The 20,860-nt window shown below is 38.9% G+C and overlaps 1 protein-coding gene across 1 annotated transcript; it reads right to left on the bottom strand.

Annotated features, from left to right (window-relative positions):
- Nucleotides 1-7,961: 7,961 nt before the first annotated feature.
- slc6a17 (solute carrier family 6 member 17) lies at nucleotides 7,962-20,504 on the bottom strand. Its single transcript, XM_077717472.1, has 12 exons — nucleotides 20,196-20,504; nucleotides 15,887-16,303; nucleotides 15,427-15,584; nucleotides 13,964-14,090; nucleotides 13,533-13,714; nucleotides 13,338-13,448; nucleotides 12,542-12,783; nucleotides 12,204-12,396; nucleotides 11,732-11,924; nucleotides 11,497-11,656; nucleotides 11,075-11,237; nucleotides 7,962-10,843 (listed from the first exon to the last, which is right to left on the bottom strand). Exons 2-12 carry the CDS (start codon nucleotides 16,185-16,187, stop codon nucleotides 10,481-10,483), a joined length of 2,193 nt encoding a protein of 730 aa, XP_077573598.1. The 5' UTR covers nucleotides 16,188-16,303; nucleotides 20,196-20,504; the 3' UTR covers nucleotides 7,962-10,480.
- Between the last annotated feature and the right edge of the window lie 356 nt (nucleotides 20,505-20,860).

Below are 20,860 nucleotides of genomic sequence, written 5' to 3'. Positions count from 1 at the left end.
TGAAGCGAAGGGGTTGCCCAGGTGTTGTTGTTGGAAGTTCCTAGGTAACACTATAGAAACACCCACTAGGATAGTATAGTATAGCTTCACCCATATGTGTCAATATTAGCATCCTTTTAGTGGACCTATACAGTTCTTTGAACCTTATTAGAGCCACTGTTGGTTCTGGTGTTTGTTTCAAACCAATTCCATTAAGGGTTGAGTGGATGCAAGTTTTTGTTCCAACCAATATAGAGAAAAACCTTTCCACCAATCTTATAATCAGTTAAATAGTCTGTACTCTATTGGTTGGAACAAAATGCAGTGTGGATGTGGAAACTCTAGATTCCGACAAATAACTGTGTTCACAGTCATGTAATGGACATTTACACACTTCTTGATCACCAGGTGAATCTTTAGTAGACTATATTTACTTGTTATTTATATGTCTGTACTCAAAGAATATCAGTAACAACAGAAAAACAGTTGATCTTGACTCAACATTGATTACATTAGTCTCCAGGGGGGAAAAAAAATCGTACAAGCTCTTCAACTTACAAACATGTGGAAAGATGGGAAAGCTTTCAAGTGAGCCTTGACTACCTAAGAGCCTCTTCTGAGCTCATGGCCAAGTCTTATAGTCGAGTGCTGAGATTGCCTTTATTCTCTCAGAGGGAGAGCGAGAGAAAGAGAGAGAGAGTTCAGCCATTACGAGTCATCTGTCGAATAAACCGACATTTTCCTTTTTAAATCCAGCCTCTGATGTCCCTGAAATAGTCCATCGTCCATTTGGACGTTCACTTCCTGACACATTGAGAGGAATCAATTAAAAATGGGTAATAGAAGTGAACAGCTCATCAATATTAATGACCTTCAGTTGGCTTATATATAAGGAACATATTTCTATCTACAGAAAACATGGTAAACAATGATTCTTGTATACTTATATACAAATAATACAATAATACAAATACAGCGATAACTCTTCTTACAAATGTTTCTAGATATGACAGTTTGCTTTCAAAAGGCCTCAATGGGATTTTTTTCTCTAGATAAATAAGATAGCAGGCAAAAAATCTGAAAAATGTAAACATCCTATTTTAGCATCCTGTAGTATTTTATTTTGAAATAAACATAATAGAATTGCTCTGCCATTGGCTATCTTTGCTTGTGTCCCATTTTTTGGGAGGGACTGCGTCTCTATGAAGCCCAACCCTTAAATGACCGTCCGACCAAAAGCCCCTTTTCTGAGCACTTTTTCATCTTTTCATAGGACCATGGTGTTGGGTTTCGCATATATTTCATACAAAATTGGTATAGTTTTGTTCTTTTTAAAGGGCCTTGAATGTGTTCACTGTGTTCCCTAAAAAGTTTTTAGGAAAGTTGCATTTTCATTGGCAGGAGCTAGCACTCATGTGTAATGGATTACCCTTTAGAAGCAACAGGCCTTAGGTAAGAACTACACAAGGTCTGTATCTGTCTCTGGACTTACCATTACAGTAGATTGGGGTCCAGGCTTGCAGCTATGAACCATTATGTATTGCTAATGCATTAATAATGTAACCCCCTTAACCTCTATGCACAAACATACATTCTGCCTGTGCAACCCTGACACCCCACCCCCCAGCATTTCACCACAGGTGGATGGGAAATCAGTCAGGCGCCGACCCTATTCACTAAGGAATGATGTACTGTACTATCTTTAACTGTTCTACGGAGACCACGAGCTTGTTAAATATTTAACAAGGCCTCCGCAATCCTCTGACCACTGTGATCGCATCTCTGCACCTTGACAGTTGGACTTGAAAGGTGTTAAGGCATTAATTCTTGAATGTATAAGGCACTGTTCTCTGTAGTCCGCCATTTTTTTCCAATACTATATGTATTTGATTTTGCTTTACGGGGTCTTTAAATTGATTTGGGACATTGATTAAAATCCTTTCCCATCCAATGTATCCATTAACTTAACCTCGTTTAGGACCCAGATTAGATTGCAATTGACTTGGAATAAACGGCACAGTACAATAAGGGGGAAAACTTCAATTATTAACCATTCGAGCCTTTTACTAAATGTTCCCACCATGGCTTTTTGAAAATGAAAAAAGAAGCATTGTTTCTACTGAATAAATAATAACAAGTGAAATTGTACACAATGGATGATCTCTCGCTGCACACTAATGTACCGCACCACAGAAGTAGGAAAATTGTACCTCCAGGGGCTTCTCAGGGAAAGGAAACATGAAGCCTGTCATACTCTGCGAGGAATAACTCTGTTCTATTTCCAGGTCATCAACCAGATTAGTGAGATCAATACAACAAGATCAAGTTACAAAGGGGCCTGCTAGGCTCAAGGGAGGTGGCTTGCGTTGAATGGAGAATGGAATTGTAAGACTAAGGCTTGGTAGAACAGCTTTGGGGTCGGAAGTGATACAAGCGTGTTTAGGCATTGTGTAAATAATGATACAGCAAAAATATGGCATTCATTGTGCTTATATTGGGAGGTCTGAAACAACTTTCTAGTTTCATTCTTGACACATACACTCTCACAATCTAATAGGCTATCTAGAAACCATAACCTTACACCAATGCGAAAAATAACAGCATTTTACCTGAATCAACATCTTAATACAAACAGAAATAGGATCCTTCAATCATTTGGTGTTGGAGCCTCAGGATCGTTAAAGCTTTATGTCTTTTTACTTCTGTCTATCATCACTTTGCTGCAAGCTAAAGGCAATTCCAGCATATTGACAGGTAGGGAAAACTTTTTCAAGTATACTCATTTGCAGCCTTCAGTGAAAGAATCCACAGACAAGTCACAAACACTTGTCTAGACAGATGTCGTCAGTTTAAAAGGTAAAATGGTTTCAATAAGTGTGAAAAATACATTTACTCTAAACCAATTTTCCTGAAAGAAGGTAACTGCTGCTAACCTTTACTTTATTTCATGCCATTCATGTCATAACATTTTCTTAGTATTGCAAATTTGTAACACAGTGTAGCATTTATCTTAACCAAAATATTGACAGCATGCAAATGTAGCTGCTGTAAATCTTCCATCAAGACTGACACTTATGAGTCACGCATTCATTTAGTATTTATTTTAGTCATGGTTTGTCACTAATGGATTTACCTTCTTTCTGGCTCAAATTTATTTCCACGAATTTAACTTTGGTCCCTTCTGTTCCATTTGTGTTATCTGTTTTATTGGATTACATACTTTTATTTATTTTAGGACAAAAAAGTATTGCACCAGTTACCTTTTAGCAGTAAGTGAATTCCAGCACTGTGATTTTTAAAGATCCATGTCATGCTCTATTGCATTTCTATACTTTATTTTGCACGGAGTTGACTCTTTTGTATGTTAAAGACAAAGGGGAAAAAGATTACAAACAATGATTTTCTCTAAATTTAGTCTTGAACATCTAAAATCAGTGACCAGGCAGATCATGTTGTTCCCCTTCAGCTGTGTGTGCTCGGGATTTGGCTGTTTCAAGAGTATCAAGCTGTCCTGTCCTGTCTTGGCTATCTGTCGCGTCGTTCGACTGTATACAAGCCTGGCACGGGACCATCTGTCTGCAAAGGCTGACAGCAGCTGAGTGAGAGCTGTGTGAGAATATGACTGATATCTCTCAGCCCCCGCAGCGAGTCTTTCCAGGAAAATGGCACTTTACATGTGAACAAAACCCACCCATCTTTTTACGACTCAGTTGGGCAGGTTTTGAGAAAATGACATTGACATTTCTGTAAACTCCCCAAAAACCACTATAATAATAAGAATTATTATTATTATTATTATTATTATTATTATCATTATTATTGTTTTGTATCCATTGGGTTGTTCTCAATCTTCTTGAGGAAATAACAAATCTGAAAAAAATATTACTTTTTCAAAGAGGTTGTACTCAAGTATGATTTTCACTGTAGATGGCTTTGCTGTTTACAATGTTTAACTTTTTTTGCTTAGAATTTTGGAATTTAAATATTTGCTGGACACACAAACCTGTCCAATCCACTATGATGCTATGATCCAAAAAGACACCACATATCATAAAGGGAGTTCCAATTCTTATTTTTTTTCTTATTTTCTTTCCAAAAAAAATGTCTGAACCGAACCTGAAGTTTTATCATGGGTGAAATGCATTGTTCAAATATAATTCATCTAAAAAATGGAATTATAAAAGTGGATTTGAAGGAAGCTGCACCCCAACCTGACCTTTGCATACACACCCTTCAGCTGCAGTTGTGTGTTGTCTAATATCAATTGAACGAGTTAAACTTTATTGATTTGAGGAAAGCCTACAGCAATGGAACATTAGATTAAATTGACAGCTCAGAAGAAACGAGTACAAAAGGCGTGTACCTGCTAATGAAACATAAATAAACTTGAATGTTATCAGTGCTGACCTAGTGCAAATACATAGGCTGTCCATATCCCTGCTGTCGACAAACCATAAGCCAAATCCTGCTTTTCTTCCGTTTGTGATGTAGTAGGTCAAATGGACCATTTTAAAGTCAATTTGTGTGATGGAACATCAAAATTACCCAGAAACACTTTTGCTGTTTTTGAGAAACAAACACAACAGGAGTTTTCATGACTGGAAGTAGCTTCATTGAGAAGGCTGAACACCAACCAGCATGTTCTTGGATTTAGTTAATATATCATTAAAATATTTTTCCTGTTTTATTATCTAATGATATTATAATATTCAGAAACTATAGAGCACATAAACATGTGATTTTTTCACCACACACAGTGACAATAGGAATTTATTTGACGACACAAATGTGTCATTTTTCTGCCTTTCAAGATTTTAATTGAACTGAGTAGCCCCCAACTGTCAAACGATGGAATCCTATTCAAGCTGCTTTTTCCAATTTCCAAGTGATTCATACAATTAGTAATTTTGATGAGTGTTACCAGTCTATAAAAAAAGAGTGTCAATAGAAACGATATAAAATAACCTGACCGTAAATTTACGGCTTAGGGGTGATTTTTTTTTCTTGTGCAGTAACTGCTTGCTTGCTGAATGACATCACAGACGTTGCCATGGTGACCAGACACATTTTTGGTGATTTGTCATATTGGTGGATGAGCCAAGACACCTGGTAGTTGTTAGGTTTATTTCTCCCATTGTCTTCTCTATCAGTTATTCATTCATTCATTCAGCTTCTATACCATCCCTATTCAAAATGGTTGCCAGTTGTCTTCGGGCGAAAAGCAGACTACACCCTAGACTGGTCGCCAGTCAGTCGTATGGCACATAGAGTTACAAAGAACCATCCACACTCACAATCATACGACCAGCAGCGGGAATTGAGCCTGCGTCTACCTGCACTGAAGTCAGGCGAATGAACCTCAAGGCGACTTTGTTGGTTATAGTATATGGAAAATATTTCTGAAGCAGAAATTCGTGTTTCTTACAGTTGGTTTAATAGTTCCTTCCATACACATTTCAAAACATTTTTACATATGAAAAAGTGTCATTTGAACTGGGGGTTGAAATTAGAAGACCACGTTGGAAACAAACACATACTGTATAAAGTTAATGAGACCCATTATTAAAATAAATAAAAATATAATAAATGATGGGATAGTAAAGTAAAGTCATGGATATGGTACATTGATAAATTCATCAATAATAAAGACCAGCTTGAATACACTTTTTCAATCATGAAATAAAATAAAAGGTATTGGAATAAAGTAAAATCTATCAATGAACATATTTCTAGAAGACAAAATAAATTACAATAACATGAAATAATAAATACATTTGAAAAACGACTACACAAACAAATCAATGAAAAAATAACCAGAGTTATAAAGTGTGGAACCACATTATTGTGTACTACTATTTGATACTCGGAAGAGGTCTTGAAGCTTATGTCTATGTTGTGCATTGAAACATCAAAATCCTAAAAGAGAGGCCACCAAAGATAACCACTCAAATAAAGCGATTATTTTTTATTCCATATATCATCATGAGTTGCACAGTTTGAACTGCCCCACAAAATCAGAGCAAATCTAAACGTTCTATTTCACTGACAAAGTTTCTTGCCAGCGTGAAACCTGAAGACATTAATCACTTACAAGCCACAAGTGTACATCCCATGAACAAATGACACCTCAACACCACAAAAAACCTACACAGATTTGACACTGCACTGCACACCTAAACACACACACACACACACACACACACACACACATACACACACACATACATTCAGACAGACAGACAGCGAAGCAAGATTAAATGAACTACTGTACATCCAAAAAAATAGTTGGAAATATACAATTATTATTTACACCTCAAGTATACACTAATACGCTTTGTAGATACATCGGAATGTACATCCAGATTTACATTTTAAATAAAATAAATAGTAGAACTATGCTTTGCCACATCAAGACTGAAACACCCAGTCGATACATATTTGCTTTCGCTAAGACCTTCACCCCACTTTCAGAGGACCTTTACCATTAATTGTACCAAATTGGTTAGAAATAGTAGGCTCCTACTTGAGTTGGAATAAAATGGAGTTGAAGTGTAAGGAAAATTTGTTTCACAGCCCATACAAATACCAATAACCATTTTTCCACCAGCCATTTCATGACCTTTAAGGACCTCAATTGAATTCTTGCTTCAGCTAGTTCTGGCTACTTGCCCACTAACATAACCGGTTAAGAGAGTGTTTAGGCGGTATCTTGTGAAAATGTAAGGCGTTAGTAAATAAATACAATTTTAAAAATGGTCAATGCGAATGAATAAGGGGTTTACTGTATAGACTTATTGTTGCCTGTTAAAATGTTCTTACAAAAAAATGGTTATTCATGTAAAATTTAGGAAAGCAAAGGGGAAATTATAGGCAAAGCTTGAACAGAATTAACCCATTTGCCACCATTCCATTTTGTCTAGGCTTATTCGATAGTTGCTAGCCCCTCCCAATCGAAACGGAAAGCACGTCCAGTCCTGTTAATGTCTCTGAAACAGGAGCATTTACACATAGTCAATGTTCCCTGTTCAAATTAATTGGATATCTACCGTCTATCCATCAAAAGCTTGCAAGTTCATAAAATGTGACATCTAATTCAACAGTCCCGGTAGGAAAGCCTCAAAGGATCCTCTCCATGAACGACCACATTGTCTGTGGGGGTGTAGTTTAGCGAAAGTACAATTGAAGCTATATAGATATGGCTCGATATGCATTACATATTTATCACAAACAACACAACAGACAAACCAAGCCCGGATTTGAAACTGTACGCATCAACATGGATGAATGTATTGTAATAGTCTTCAATCAATCAATCAGTCAATCAATCAGGTGTTGGCACTTTAGCCGATACGGTGTAATTGTGCCAACAGTGGAAACTGTGCAGAATTGTGAGAGCATATTCTAACATCGTAGATAAAAGAACAAAATAGTGCGTCACATTGGAACGTCCACAATGAAAACAACAGTGTTGTCTACATTCATTGTTTGTTTTCTATTAGCATCCAAAAATGAAATCCATAGATAAGTTCAGAGGATAGGCAAGACAGAAGGTTGAATGAATGAGTGAATGGCCATTGCATTGGAATGACTTGGAAAAAACTGTGTGAGATGAATTATGTGAAGCAGATTGCAGTAACGCTTCAAACATGATTGTCCTTCATAGGCCATGAAATTGATCCGAGAATCAAATTAAAATGTGAATAATTAGATACTTTTTATATTGTCAATTAAAGGAATGATATGTGGAATGTTGTGTCTGGCAAATAGAGGATTGTATTTAACACCTTCAGTGTGCTTTTAAGCCTTGGGCCAAGATGAACAGCTGACAAGATCTATATGTTTTCTTACCTAATTCACCATGGCAGGCTGACTGACTGGTTGATCAAACATTTTTAGTTTCCCAGCTGCAGGAGCTAATCCCTCAAGTAGTGAGACCTGGCTTCTGCCTAGTGCTTCAGGCAAATGTGCTTTAATTTGAGTGTGCTTCATCTATGGCCTTGAAGAAGATACGTTTTTGTCAGAGGTTCCTAAAATGGTGTATTCGACTTCGTCTTATTTTTAATTTGAAAACTTTTGCTTTTGAAATAGATTTTACTTCTGTATGGAAGATTATTGTAAACGTATGTGTTGTTTGTTTGTTTTTTTAGTCATTCAACACCATCAAATGAGCATCATCGTTGCCAAGGGAACGACACACTTGATCACCCAATAGCTTTTGAACAAGGGAGGGGCCAAAGGAGCCTCTTTGTGGATCAACAGAGACACCTTGTGGTTACAGTGCTGGATTGTAACAAAAACAGCCTACACAGTGCCACCCACCACTTAAGAGTGCTCCCAAATGTAAGATTCTTTTAATTAAAATTTCTGAATTAACCTTAATTGAATCCTTTACAATACAATTTGACCTGATTTAATCTTTCCTAAAATTTGAATGCAAGTCAAGCTGTACTTGAAACATTTAATTTAGAGATGTGAAAGCCAGTTCTGCAAGTTTCGATAATTGGGAAATATAAGGTGGCGGTGAGGTTTCAAAGATATACAAGTTTTACATTAAGTTATAGTGGTAACAAAGGATGATCAGACAGTTTTCTACAATGTTGTTTGTGACTGACTGAGAGGATCGGGAGTTCCTACAAATTTGTTGTCTCTGTTATTCTGGATATTTCCTCTGTGTCCCTTTAAAAAAGTGCTGTGGAAACCAAATATATTACTATAAATAATGTTCAAGAAGTGAACAATATTGGAACTGAATCTATCTATTGCCAAGAAAAGAAATGTGCAGGTGACTACACACCCTTGATGTACTTGATATCTAAGGCAGGTTGTCAAGGCACCCCCAACCCCGCTCCAAGGCAACATGGCTCTATTATTACACACTGAAGGTTCCCTGGGCCACACACAAACAAAAGACAAAAGTCTCACTTCAATTCCCTTATCGACCCAATCAACTACAAACCTTGTGCTTCATTCAATAAATGGAAAAAAACGGTGTGCTATGATTTTTAGAAAAATAAATAAAAAGTGACTTTTGGGGTGTATAATATGGAAGATTTTATACACAAATATTTGGGCGTTTAATGTGCTTACTCATCTAATATGTGTGTTATCATTGCTCCAGTAGAATATGTATCTATATTTATTGATCGGGAATAGTTTCACATTGTGGAAAAAAAAGTCAAATACGTACAGTATGTATCCAATAAGGCTAACCGATGATATGTTTGCACGAAGGATAATGTGCTTGTAACAATTGACCTTTGACTTTGAGCCCAGTCCACCCAGATAATCAACTTGATCATCATCATCATAGTTTGTTGTGCCTTATTTGCTTATTAATTGTGCTGTTTCTCAAATTTTTAATCACTTCATGAGTAAAGGAGAGAGGGTCAAAATATTTACATTTTTACCTCATAAACTACGATGTAGGTCTGCCTGTTACTCTGAAAAGTAATGTGGCTTATTTTAAAATGATTTTGAGAAAAATAATGTACGATGTGGTTGGAATTAGCGTAGCATGATTTGACATCTAATACAAATGTGTGATTTTATTCAGTACAGACATAGATAAGAACATTAACTATAAGTATAATACTATTTATTATTGTTTATACACTGGAGGTGTGTCTTTGTGACAGGTTCTCTCCCTCCTCGAAATGCTGCTACTTGCCCCTTAACTGGAATATGCAAAAGTGAACCTTTATTCGGATTTCCCTCCGCTGGCGCACTCAAAATTTCATTTTTCCTATTCAAAACTCAAAATGGATCTACTCGCCTTCCCTAGACTTCACGTGCAAAACTAGCGTACAACGTTTTAACCCATTCTTCTATTTTTTGGCTTTTAACACAGCATGAAGCATGAGCCCTTATTTTTGTTTCATAATTGTTTTGGTTTTTTAATTAAGGCTGTGTTCTGTATCTTTAATTGCCTTAACTATTATACTTGATTTTCTAAATTTATTTACCAATGGTTCTTCTCAACTGTTCTTTTGTAAGCAATCTCCAAATAAAGAGAAAGTGGAAGAAGTTTGGATTCAAAACAGTGATAAGTAAAAGTATATTCTATCTTCTGCCATAAATACTTTTTCTAGAAGTGAATTTTAGTGAAAGTCGTCCTGTACAAAAACTTTTAAATGTAGAAGAAGTATAAGAGATAAAGTATTGTGCTCTTTCTCTATCAGGGACAGTACATAAACATGTGTGTCTTCTTGGACGCACTTTGGGGAGCCTCAAAACAAATTCCAAGATGGATGCTCATCTTTGACAGGTGGGTAACACAGCAAGTTTTAGGCCTTGGTCATTATTTGTAACTGGGGCAGTGACAAAGACAGTGGGTGTGTGTGAGTGGAGGGTGCAAGCAACTTTAGCTCTAATTTGTATTCAGAAAATAAGCCAATGAGCAGTAGAAATACAGTACCTGGTTTCACCAGATGGGTAAAGGTGGGATGGAAAAAAATATCAGAAAGTGGAACTATATCCTCAACCAGACGACAAGCTTGGCCCATTATAGCTCAGACTCTGGCGAGCCGATATTCTGGTAGCCTGTTTTGGTGCTGGTACCGTAGTTAGTGTTGGTCATCTCCTGTGTGCCGCCAGGTCCCAGGTAGGGACGTTGAGTGGGCGCGGGGGAAGGCGCCTGTCGGAGATTCTTGCCGAGAATAAAGCGCTGCTCGTCCTGGTCTTCCAAGTTGGACATGTCCTTCACCATGCCTTTTCGATAGGACACAGACAGCTTGTTGGAGCCGTCCGACAACAGGTTAAAGTGACGGGCCAGAAAAACCAAGGGCAGTGGCAACATGGCGGCCACAATAAGGGAATATGCCATGGCTAAAGCCCAAGGTGGGTAGCTGTGGAAACGCTCGGAGCCCTGGAAAGAAAACAGATGTCATGGTAAGCAGATGAGGTTGGCAATTCCGACGACAGCACTGAATGGTTCCTGACCACCAATGATCCACTTGTTTGGGGAAAAAAATAATATTTACAATTCATTGATTGGTGTCCACCAACAGGAAGCAACCACCTTTCGGCCAGTGCATCTCATTACTCTTCTATGGACTATTATATTAGTGTATTTCAAGCACACACATGCTGTACTGACCTCAGCCTCCACCCAGGCATTGTATCCCGCAGGACTGATGGCCATCTCGATGACAGTGGCCGCAATCAGGACCACCAGTACGGCCGGTGACACGTATCTCCACATGTAGTAATAGAATGAGTATGGTCGGAAGCCTAGCATGTCCTCCAGGTCCTGCATAAACCTGCGAGAGGAGAGGAAAGATGTAATCATTGTCTGAGATCATTTCAAATGCTTCATTTTTCAAAGCCATTTCTGAACTTCATCTGTGTTGCTAAAAGTGCTTGTGTTTTCCAAATGTGTGCATGCTGGTGCATTAAATACTTTAAATACGATTCATTGGATAAGGTTTTAGCCAAAGTTCCTTGATATACTTATTTGAACATCCATATACGTGTGTACAACCAAAATCTGATCATTCAGCCATTTTCCATCACTTTCACCTTTTGGTTCCATATATCCAAGCCACAGAAATGTTCTCCAGAATCACTACAACCGTGAGGGGTAAACCCGCAGAGTAGTCATCAAACATGGTGACAAAGTAGTTCCCTGAGCGCTGCACAAACAGCAGACCCAACAGGAAGGCTATAATACAGCAAACCACTGAGGAACACAAACATACAATCAGAACTTTGACCAACTTCAAGTTGCCAAAAAGAGCCAATGGCTAAAGCTCACCGCACAGCAGCTCTTTGCGAATCTTGAAGGCATCAAGGATAGGCGTGGTGATGCCTGTCATGGTACCAATCATGCTTCCCAGGCCTAAATTAATTAGCATGAAGAAAAACATGACGGACCAGAGGGGGCTCGCCGGGAAGTGTGTCATGGCTTCTGTGAAGGCGATGAAGGCCAGACCAGTACCCTGCACGGCCTGAATGATTGTGTCAGAAAACATGTCACGTTAGATTTTCTAATTAGGGCCCCTGTGACTTCTAACACGGACGCATTGCCGCTATGTTTGTTTTCAGTGATTGGATTTATTAAATTACTGAACTGATTAAGGAGCACAATTATTGTTCTTATATGCTTCATGCTTGACCAGCATCCAATACTGTGTAAGCTAAATTTAATATAATTATCAAGATAGGCTCAGAAGAAGAGCTGTGGAATTAGATGTATTGATGTCTCCTATTAAAGAAGCCTCACTCACTTTGTTGAGTTCATCCTCCAGAATACAAGGATCAAGGTCCAACTGGGCAAAACTGTCCTCCTTCACGGTTTTAATGACGCCATACATTTCCATGTAGTCTTCCGTAGACAGGTGCGAGAAATTGATGTGAGGAGGAATGAGTTCTTTGCTCAATACACTGGTGTTGACATACACCAGAATCTTTTCTGCATTCCTGCACACAGCGAGAAGTGTGTGACAAATAAACAAATAAGCATAACAAACAAACACATTTAAAAGAAAGGAAAAAATATGCTGCGCGACACAGAGATTCAAAATAAAAGCAAACAAAAACATTTCCCCAGCTACGACATACTTACTCCACGACACACTTCTCGTTCATGATGTTTGCCTTGAATCCCAGGACGGCAAACACCACCAGGGTGGCCAGGATGGACGTAACAAAGTTGATGATGGAGACCAGTGTGGCATCAAAATGACAGTTGTTGTCCCGCTTGTTGTAGCTGGAGAAGGCGATGACACCGCCAAAGCCGAGTCCCAGTGCGAAAAACACCTGGGTAGCCGCCTCTCGCCACACCTGTGGCTCTAACATTTTCTCCAGCTGAAACGATAGGAAAAAAGACCCAATCCATATCTGCAGCACCTCAAGACATAACACCTAAAATACAAACATTAATCTGATCGAGAAACAATCAATTTAACGCAAGGAGAATTTTGATTCTTCATTGGACCATTGTTTCAGTTTTTGGCCACAAACATTAAGATTCTGAGGTAGAAGAGATCACAGTGCTGCATAATGGTTGTATATTACAGAAAATTGATTTTTAAAAATGTTTTCTATACAAATGTGTGACTGGAATGCCTGCTCAGTCATCTAATATGAAATGAAACGAGCATGTCTATCGATCTGGGGGGGGGGGGGGGGGGGGGGGTTGAAAACGTGGTCTTCAGCAAGCCATTCTGAGCTTACCAAACATTGGTTTTAATAACAGGACGTGAAAAGAACTCACAATTTTATATATTTGTTTGCTGAAACAGAGTTGCATAACTGTACAAATACACATTCACTCATTAGGGCGATTTGCTACAAGTCACTGACTTGGTCAATGTACTATCACCATTGCCAATTTACACGCCTACAGTTTGGTTTCTCACCTTGGGGGTGAACATGTGTGCAATGCCATCCACCGCACCCTTCAGCAGCAAACCTCTCACCAAGAAGCAGAAAAGTACCACATATGGGAAGAGCGAGCTGAAGTACATCACCTGAAAGAGACACAGAAGTCATTTTGCTCAGTGTTGCAATAACAACAGTGCATGGTAAAAGTGGGTAAAGTAATAGCTGAATACCTTCCCAGATGACTGGATGCCTTTGATGACAGCCAAGCACACCAAGATCCAAGCCACCAACAGGGAGAGAGTCATTTTCCAGTTGAGGCCCCCAGTGTCGTCGATACTGCTAGTGATGTTCAGCGTCTGACGGTACCAAAAGTAAGTTGTGGCTGAACTCTTCTCGCACTCTGGCTCCATGACTGCAATAACCAAACAAATGTGGCTGTGGGAACTTCACAGAGTTCTGGCTACTGCGCTGTAAATGCACTTGTGTCCTCTACTTTGGCCAATTAAGAGGGCACATTGTTCTGCTGTTAGAATTCAAAGGGAACGCTTTCATCGTCAATGGCGGGAATGGGTTAAAATTGCTCTACCACCAAGTGTTTCATTGTACTATACGTATGTCTTTTCATGTTGGAAAATGAGTCCATTGGGTTTAGTGCACTCACTGGCTTGGGTTCCGTTGATTTTAACCGGGCATTCAGCCCAAGGAAGCGGGTACTGGAAGGACTGGAAAAAGTAGAAGATGCTCCATCCAATGATCACGTTGTAGTAGAGACCCACGAAACCGCAAACCTGCCGCCAGGAAGACAGTAGAGAGTTTGCTTCAAGTGTGACAAACTAATTTGAGATCAGGTAAACTGCTGACGTGACCTTATCTATTTGCAAAGAACAGGTGATTACATTAGTGGTCAATATGACTAAAACAAAGTCACACAATGAGGGTCCACCTGTGATAAAACCCTCAACTCCAGAACTGTGAGGCCAAGGTGCTAACCACTCGGCTACAGGGCCGCCTTGCCTGTATATATTCTAGTCTTTTATATGTTGTATCAGATTTAATGGTAATGAAGCTACAATATCTTGAATAAGGAATTCTGATTCTTTCAACAGTTTATCCCATAAACACAGATGATCATAAATTATACTGTATTTGGTGTGGGAAGAAAATGAAGGTAATGCAAAACAAGAAATCTAAAATGTGAGGTCATGTCAAACATTCTATTCAATCTCCAGGGGGTGCTGAGCCTACGTCAGTTTGGTCGTGAGTGGCAATGAATTATTGAGCTGTTTGCTCTCAGCAGTCTTGGGTAAGGTGCTATTTATAACTGGCCAACGACACACGTCGCACACCGCACCCGCTCAGCTTTGTCTCTCTCCTTTATGTTAGCCAAGATGGATGGAGTCTCATCACACTGCGCACAATGGAAAATGATAACTCACTCTCAAAAATATTCCCACGGCATCTAAAATAAAATTATCAAATCTTTAGGTTGAGAATTTTCCATTTATGGATGCTTTTTTGGAGTGCAAATTTGAGAACATTTGTTTGCGTGTGAGTGGGTGTGCATTCATGAACAAGTGTTATTTGTGCATGATTTTTTGGGGGGCTATGGTGATAATTTTGTGTGTGGGAGAGTTTTATTATATGTGAGTGTGCATGTAGGAGGGGATAAGCATGAGCATTTTATGGGCTTTCGCGTCAGGGTTTATTTATATGTTTTTGTGAGTACATGGTATAGTTTGTGATAAATTATATTTTTGTGTTTGTGTGTGTGAATGTTTTTGGGTGTGAGAGATATTAGTGGTATTTTCTTTCTATAAGGTTGTTTAAAGTAATATATTTATACCCAATGAAATGATTTTTTTCCCACTATGACCACCAGCTTTCCCTATTACAATGAATGCAAATGACTTAAATCCATTCATTGGGTGTGAGAGATATTAGTGGTATTTTCTTTCTATAAGGTTGTTTAAAGTAATATATTTATACCCAATGAAATGATTTTTTTCCCACTATGACCACCAGCTTTCCCTATTACAATGAATGCAAATGACTTAAATCCATTCCAACCTCACCAAAAGTCCAGCAATACAAAAATGTGTAGTGTTTTGTGATATATGTAGTTACCATCAGACTAGAAACTCCAATGCCGCCCAGTTGTGGGTACATGTAGTTCCATACGCCAATGCTCCCACGTCGGATCCTTTGACCCACGGCAAGCTCCAGGAAGAATAATGGGATGCCGATGAGGAGCAGAAGGATGGAGTAGGGCACCAAATAGGCACCTACATCAGGCGAGTAAGGAAAACATGGCATTTGACTTTTTTTCCCTGTTAAAAATACGGCAAGAATGATGTCATAGTTCTCGGAGGCAAATTTTGGAATTAATCAATTCCAATAAGAATTTAATGAACATATCTATGATTAAATGGAACAATAAGTCTTAAAATTGCCCAATAATTCAATTTTGATTTAACTAGCCATTTTGACTCATCCCTAAACGACCTTGAACAGTGGTACAACATATATTTTTTTCTATTTTGAAGAATTGCTACAACGCAATAGCTTATTGAAGGGCTTCACCTACCTCCACCGTTCTTCTGGCACAGGTATGGAAACCTCCAGACATTTCCCAATCCCACTGAGAAGCCAACCTGCGCTAGAATGTACTCCAGTTTATTATTCCAGGCCGGCCTGCCATCCTCAGCATCGGGGTCCGGAGAGGGCAGGAGGGCTCTTCCTGGTGCAGTAGAACCTGGACTGAGCCCCATGCTCATCTGACTGCTTTTATAGTCCATGGGGTGCTCCAGAGACAGCAGGTTGGCTACGGACTCAGTAACCGGTTCACTGCTGTTCTCCAGCTGGGTTACTCGAGTGTTGTTCGGCATGGCTGGAGACACACGTGGCAGCTCAAAGAGCTCCAAGAGGGGGTGCGGATAGGTGGTTAGGACGAATATAGTAGCCTGGGAGGTGTCTCACTGGGAGATGTATGGCACTTGTGCCTCTGCAAAGACAAATAGCCAGAGAATTAGACTGTCAGGGCAATAATTTTATTTCAATAAATGAATCATTGTAGCACTAGTGGTTTGTCATTGTATTTCGCATATTGTAAATTGCACAGCACTTGCACATTTGATTATTCCCAGATCGCCTGTTGAACTAATTTGCTGGAGTTTCTGTTTTTGTTCAGAGCAAATTGGCGATATTTACATACAACCAACCTATATTTAAGTTAACGTCAAATCCTTTTTTTAGCCTTTTTGAATAGTACAAATCACTTGCATGTGTTGTGAGTACATCATCATATTCCTTTCCAAAGTCGGATGCATGGTACTGTCATCCAATGCAGAGAATATCAAAACACAAACCGTATCCGTATTAAACAAATCTAACTTTTAATTCGTCGCACAAGACTGTATTTAAAAAGCTGACTCAGAAAACTAGATCCACTGATGCACAGGCAGAATCATCATGAAATTTTTAGTAGTAATTGTATTAAAACACACACACACACACACACACACACACACAAAACAGCATCATATTTCACATACTTTATTCCAGTGCATGGTCCTCTGCTATGCAAAAGAAAACAGTAGTACAACAGCAGCAGTGAGTGAAGTACTTCACTAATCCGATTCATTACGAGTGCCTAGTAGAGGTTATTATTCCAAAGTTAAGTCATGTGAAAATCATGAGCAGTAGGACGTGTCATTTCATGTGATGACTGCTCCAAAAAGAATGTGTGGTAGTCTTGCTCAGTGGTTTGTAACCATATGAAACTAAGTGTAAGATTTAGTTCATGCCCAGCAAAAATTAAGAACAACAAAATATCACGTACTACATTTAAATGTAAAGTAAAAGACAGCTGCTCAAAGTATTTAAGAAAGGCAGATTGTACATTTCTTTTCAATTAATGGAGAAAATCATGCAAAAATGACAATTAATGGGCATAATCAATGTGATGTCAGTTATACATTTGGAGTTTAACAAATTGACTAATTCATTTCATGTCGTGTCTTAATGTTCGAGTTACAATTTCCGGCTCAGTCATTTTTGCTCCCTGAAATCTAATACCTGTTCCTTCTTACTTACGTAACCTAATAAAATTTTATGAAATTCGACTGAGGGGCAAGGTTTTTTGACAACGTTAAGAATCTCACCAAAAAGACATCATGCCACCTACCGCTTTCTTAATATTAGAAATTTGAAATTCATATATCGCCAAGCACATAAATACTAAGATACTCGGGGACAAGTAAATGTCATTATAGCTATTGATGACATAACAAAGATTAGTGGGAGATTTAGGATACCCATATTTGATTGGCTGAAATGGTACCACCATGGTCTGCCCCCATGTCAGTCAACAAATTCCTGGTAATATTGGCTTTTACTTAGACTTTCTCACTCGTACTAACAAATGAGAAAAAATTGAAATTCTACTAATTTGGCACACAAACCCAATTAGGACAATTTTATTGGATAACTGTGATTGCCATTTCGGTGACTTAACTATGCATTCTTCTCTTCTTACTGTTGTGAAATTTATAAAAATAGTGGTAAAGAAAAGCGCAGAAAACCAAACGAAAGAACTGAATGAATGAAGGACGGCAAGTACACAAAAAATGAATGCTATCATGCTGACTGAAACGACCACCCATAATATAAAAAGGTCAGTAAGACATTATTGAGCAAGTGCATCCTCATCTCTACCACCTCAAAGACACCATGAAAGGATTTGAGTCATCAGAAACACTCAGCATGGCTGCCATCATTGTGCTGCGAAACATTACATGAAAATATTGTGAGACAATGAGCCTACTGTGCAAAAGCCTCAAATAAATATTAAAGTCACAATGCATAATGCAGTTTGGAGTGAACAAACACTCACAAACTCTTGGAGAATAATGATCTAAACTACCAAACTAGCTATATGAAAGAAAGAGTTATTTTGAATCTGTTGACAAGAACACTCTCACTGTTAGTGACAAATTTTGAAGACTACATGTGACAACAGTACTCACTTTAAGATTTGTTCCCAACTTGCATAACAGACAGGATGTACTTGGCATAAGATAAAAACAAATATATAAGAACAACATTGTCAGGTTATCAATTCTGTGTGAACAGACTCGATGGACTTCACATGCTGAAAAAAAATGATGTTGCAAATTTGGAAAATAGTGTACAGCCATGTAGCAGGAACATTAGCAAAGAAAAATGAAAACTATACGACAGTTGTGTCCTCGCTGTCAAACAAACGTAATACACTACAGGTTGAAGGGTTCCCTTATGGTCCATATCTGATGGACTTTTAGTGTGGTTGCTAGGCAATGGCTCTAACCCTCTACCGTGGAGATGGCTTAAAATCTGGTTGGGGGAAGGGTACGTGCTGCGGCAGGGACCGGGGTGATTCTTATCTGTCATGATGACACTCAAGGAAAGGGAAGGGAAAGTGACATATTCCCTTTCAAGGCATTGTCTGCCCATTAATGGAACACAGTAAAAACTAAATTCTCAATGTCATCTAGTACTCTTTTATTTTTTTCTAGAACATAAACAAAACTATATCGCTCTATTGATCCTTCTTGAATATTCTGATCCTTCCAAATGCCACGTTAGCGACGCAGTTGCAAGTGTGGGATTCTGGCTGTCAGGAGCAGCTTAATACATAGGTAAGTGTCCACAGAAAAGAGCAGGTTTTGAAAGAATAGGCTATAAATGTATTGAGTTTTGTTGGATGCTTATGTTTGCAAGCGGGATTAGATTCTGATCACCCATTTGTTTCCTCAAGCTGTCATTGGGAAGTGCTTTCTTTACCAGGGTAAATAACAATCCATGCTTTATTTGTTGGGACACATCTGTGTGTTACACATATAGTAAGCCACCGTTTTATTTTATTTTTTTTTCATCACCATTGGTACCAGAAGTTAATAAAAGGAGAGATGAGCAGTGAGTGGTTGATTGCATGAAAAAAGGACCAAGCCATTAATACATACTAGTTTGATTAAAGCATACTAACTAACTTTTGGCATAAATCTACGGTGCTCGGACGTTTGGTCGCCGGTCTTTTGGTCGCCGGTCTTTTGGTCACCGATCAAATGGTGACAGAGTTTACTATTGAAACCAGCTCTCAAAATTATATTCATGAGAGAGAATTTAATATCTAAGTACTGTTTAATATCTAAGTACATTTGACCGGCGACCAAAAAACCAGCGACCAAACGTCCGGGCACGGAATCTACACAAGTCTAACACTATAGCAAGCTTTTTTCAGCATGTGTAAGGAAACCAGAGTACCTCTAGAAAACTCACACAAACACAGGGAGAACAGGCAAATCCTCACAGAAAGGCCCGAGCTGAGATTAAAATTCTAAAACTTGCAACCGCGTGGTGACTAGCGAACCACTAGTCTACATGCTATTCATATTTTTAAACGCGAGCAAGAAAAACATTTAACGAGGATGAAAACTGACATTACAAATCCATTTCATTGAAGAAAACATATTTTACCAAAGTAAATGGATTCAAGAACTTGGTCACAAAAATTATATTTAACCCCTAAATCAAGATACAAAGCAGTGTTTAAATAGAAAAAAATCAATGTGATGGTAAAATAAGACATGGGTATCTGCTGCCTGTACGACCTCTGTAATGAATTGTCAAGGTCATATTTGTGAGCCACCAAAACGCATCAAATATTGCCTACTGTCTCTCCCAAGCGATGGAGAGACATTGAAATGATCCAAGACGACGTATTCCCAGGTGTGCATGCGAGGGGGGCGTTTTGAGGGGGGTGCTATGTCTGATGCAGTGTGTGTTTGCGTGTGTGCCACATGACGACAAATAAACCAGAGAATATATCAGGCAAGATTCAAGAATCAAACACTTACCTCGGGTGTGTTTCAGGGTCGTTAGGACACGACGCAGAGGTTCTTCATGGATGGATGATACGCTGCAGCGTCCGTGTGCAGCATCCCTGCCACGCGCGCGACACGCAAAAAGTGCGCGTGGACCATTTACCAGCACATTGAAAAGGAGGAGCTGTGTCGCGTTAACTGGCAGTCGAGAGCTTTGCTTTCCACGTGCAGCACAATCCTCCGAAAAGATGGAGCAAAGAGAAGGGGCAAAATTCCCTCCTATGTCTCGTCACGACCATATGACGCAGGTTTGACTCATCCTCCAGCGTGCTCGCGTCAGCAAGCGCTGGGCTAAACTCCAAAAACGGGTTGCAGGTGGAACACAAGCTGAAACACCAGCATGCATTTGTGTGTTGCACGAGTAATGTTGTGTCATCACTTTATTCATTGCAATTCATCATTTTTATTAACCATAAGTTATATATAGATGAATGGATCATGGAAGGATGGATAGATGGATCCAAGCTTTGTTGTGGTGCATGGAATTTTTCTCAATGGACAGGTTGGCCTGACATAGGTGGGATTTTTCCCATTGTCAACCTTTCACTGAATTACTCACATATTCGCAGATTTATACTGTTTTAATGATAAGCATTTGGTCTCTCACGTTCATGAATCATCAAAATGACCAATACACA

The sequence above is a fragment of the Stigmatopora nigra genome, chromosome 1, assembly GCF_051989575.1.
Source record: "Stigmatopora nigra isolate UIUO_SnigA chromosome 1, RoL_Snig_1.1, whole genome shotgun sequence".
Classification (NCBI taxonomy): domain Eukaryota; kingdom Metazoa; phylum Chordata; class Actinopteri; order Syngnathiformes; family Syngnathidae; genus Stigmatopora; species Stigmatopora nigra.
Note: the sequence above shows the minus strand (reverse complement) of the source record. Positions and strands in the feature narration are given on the sequence as shown.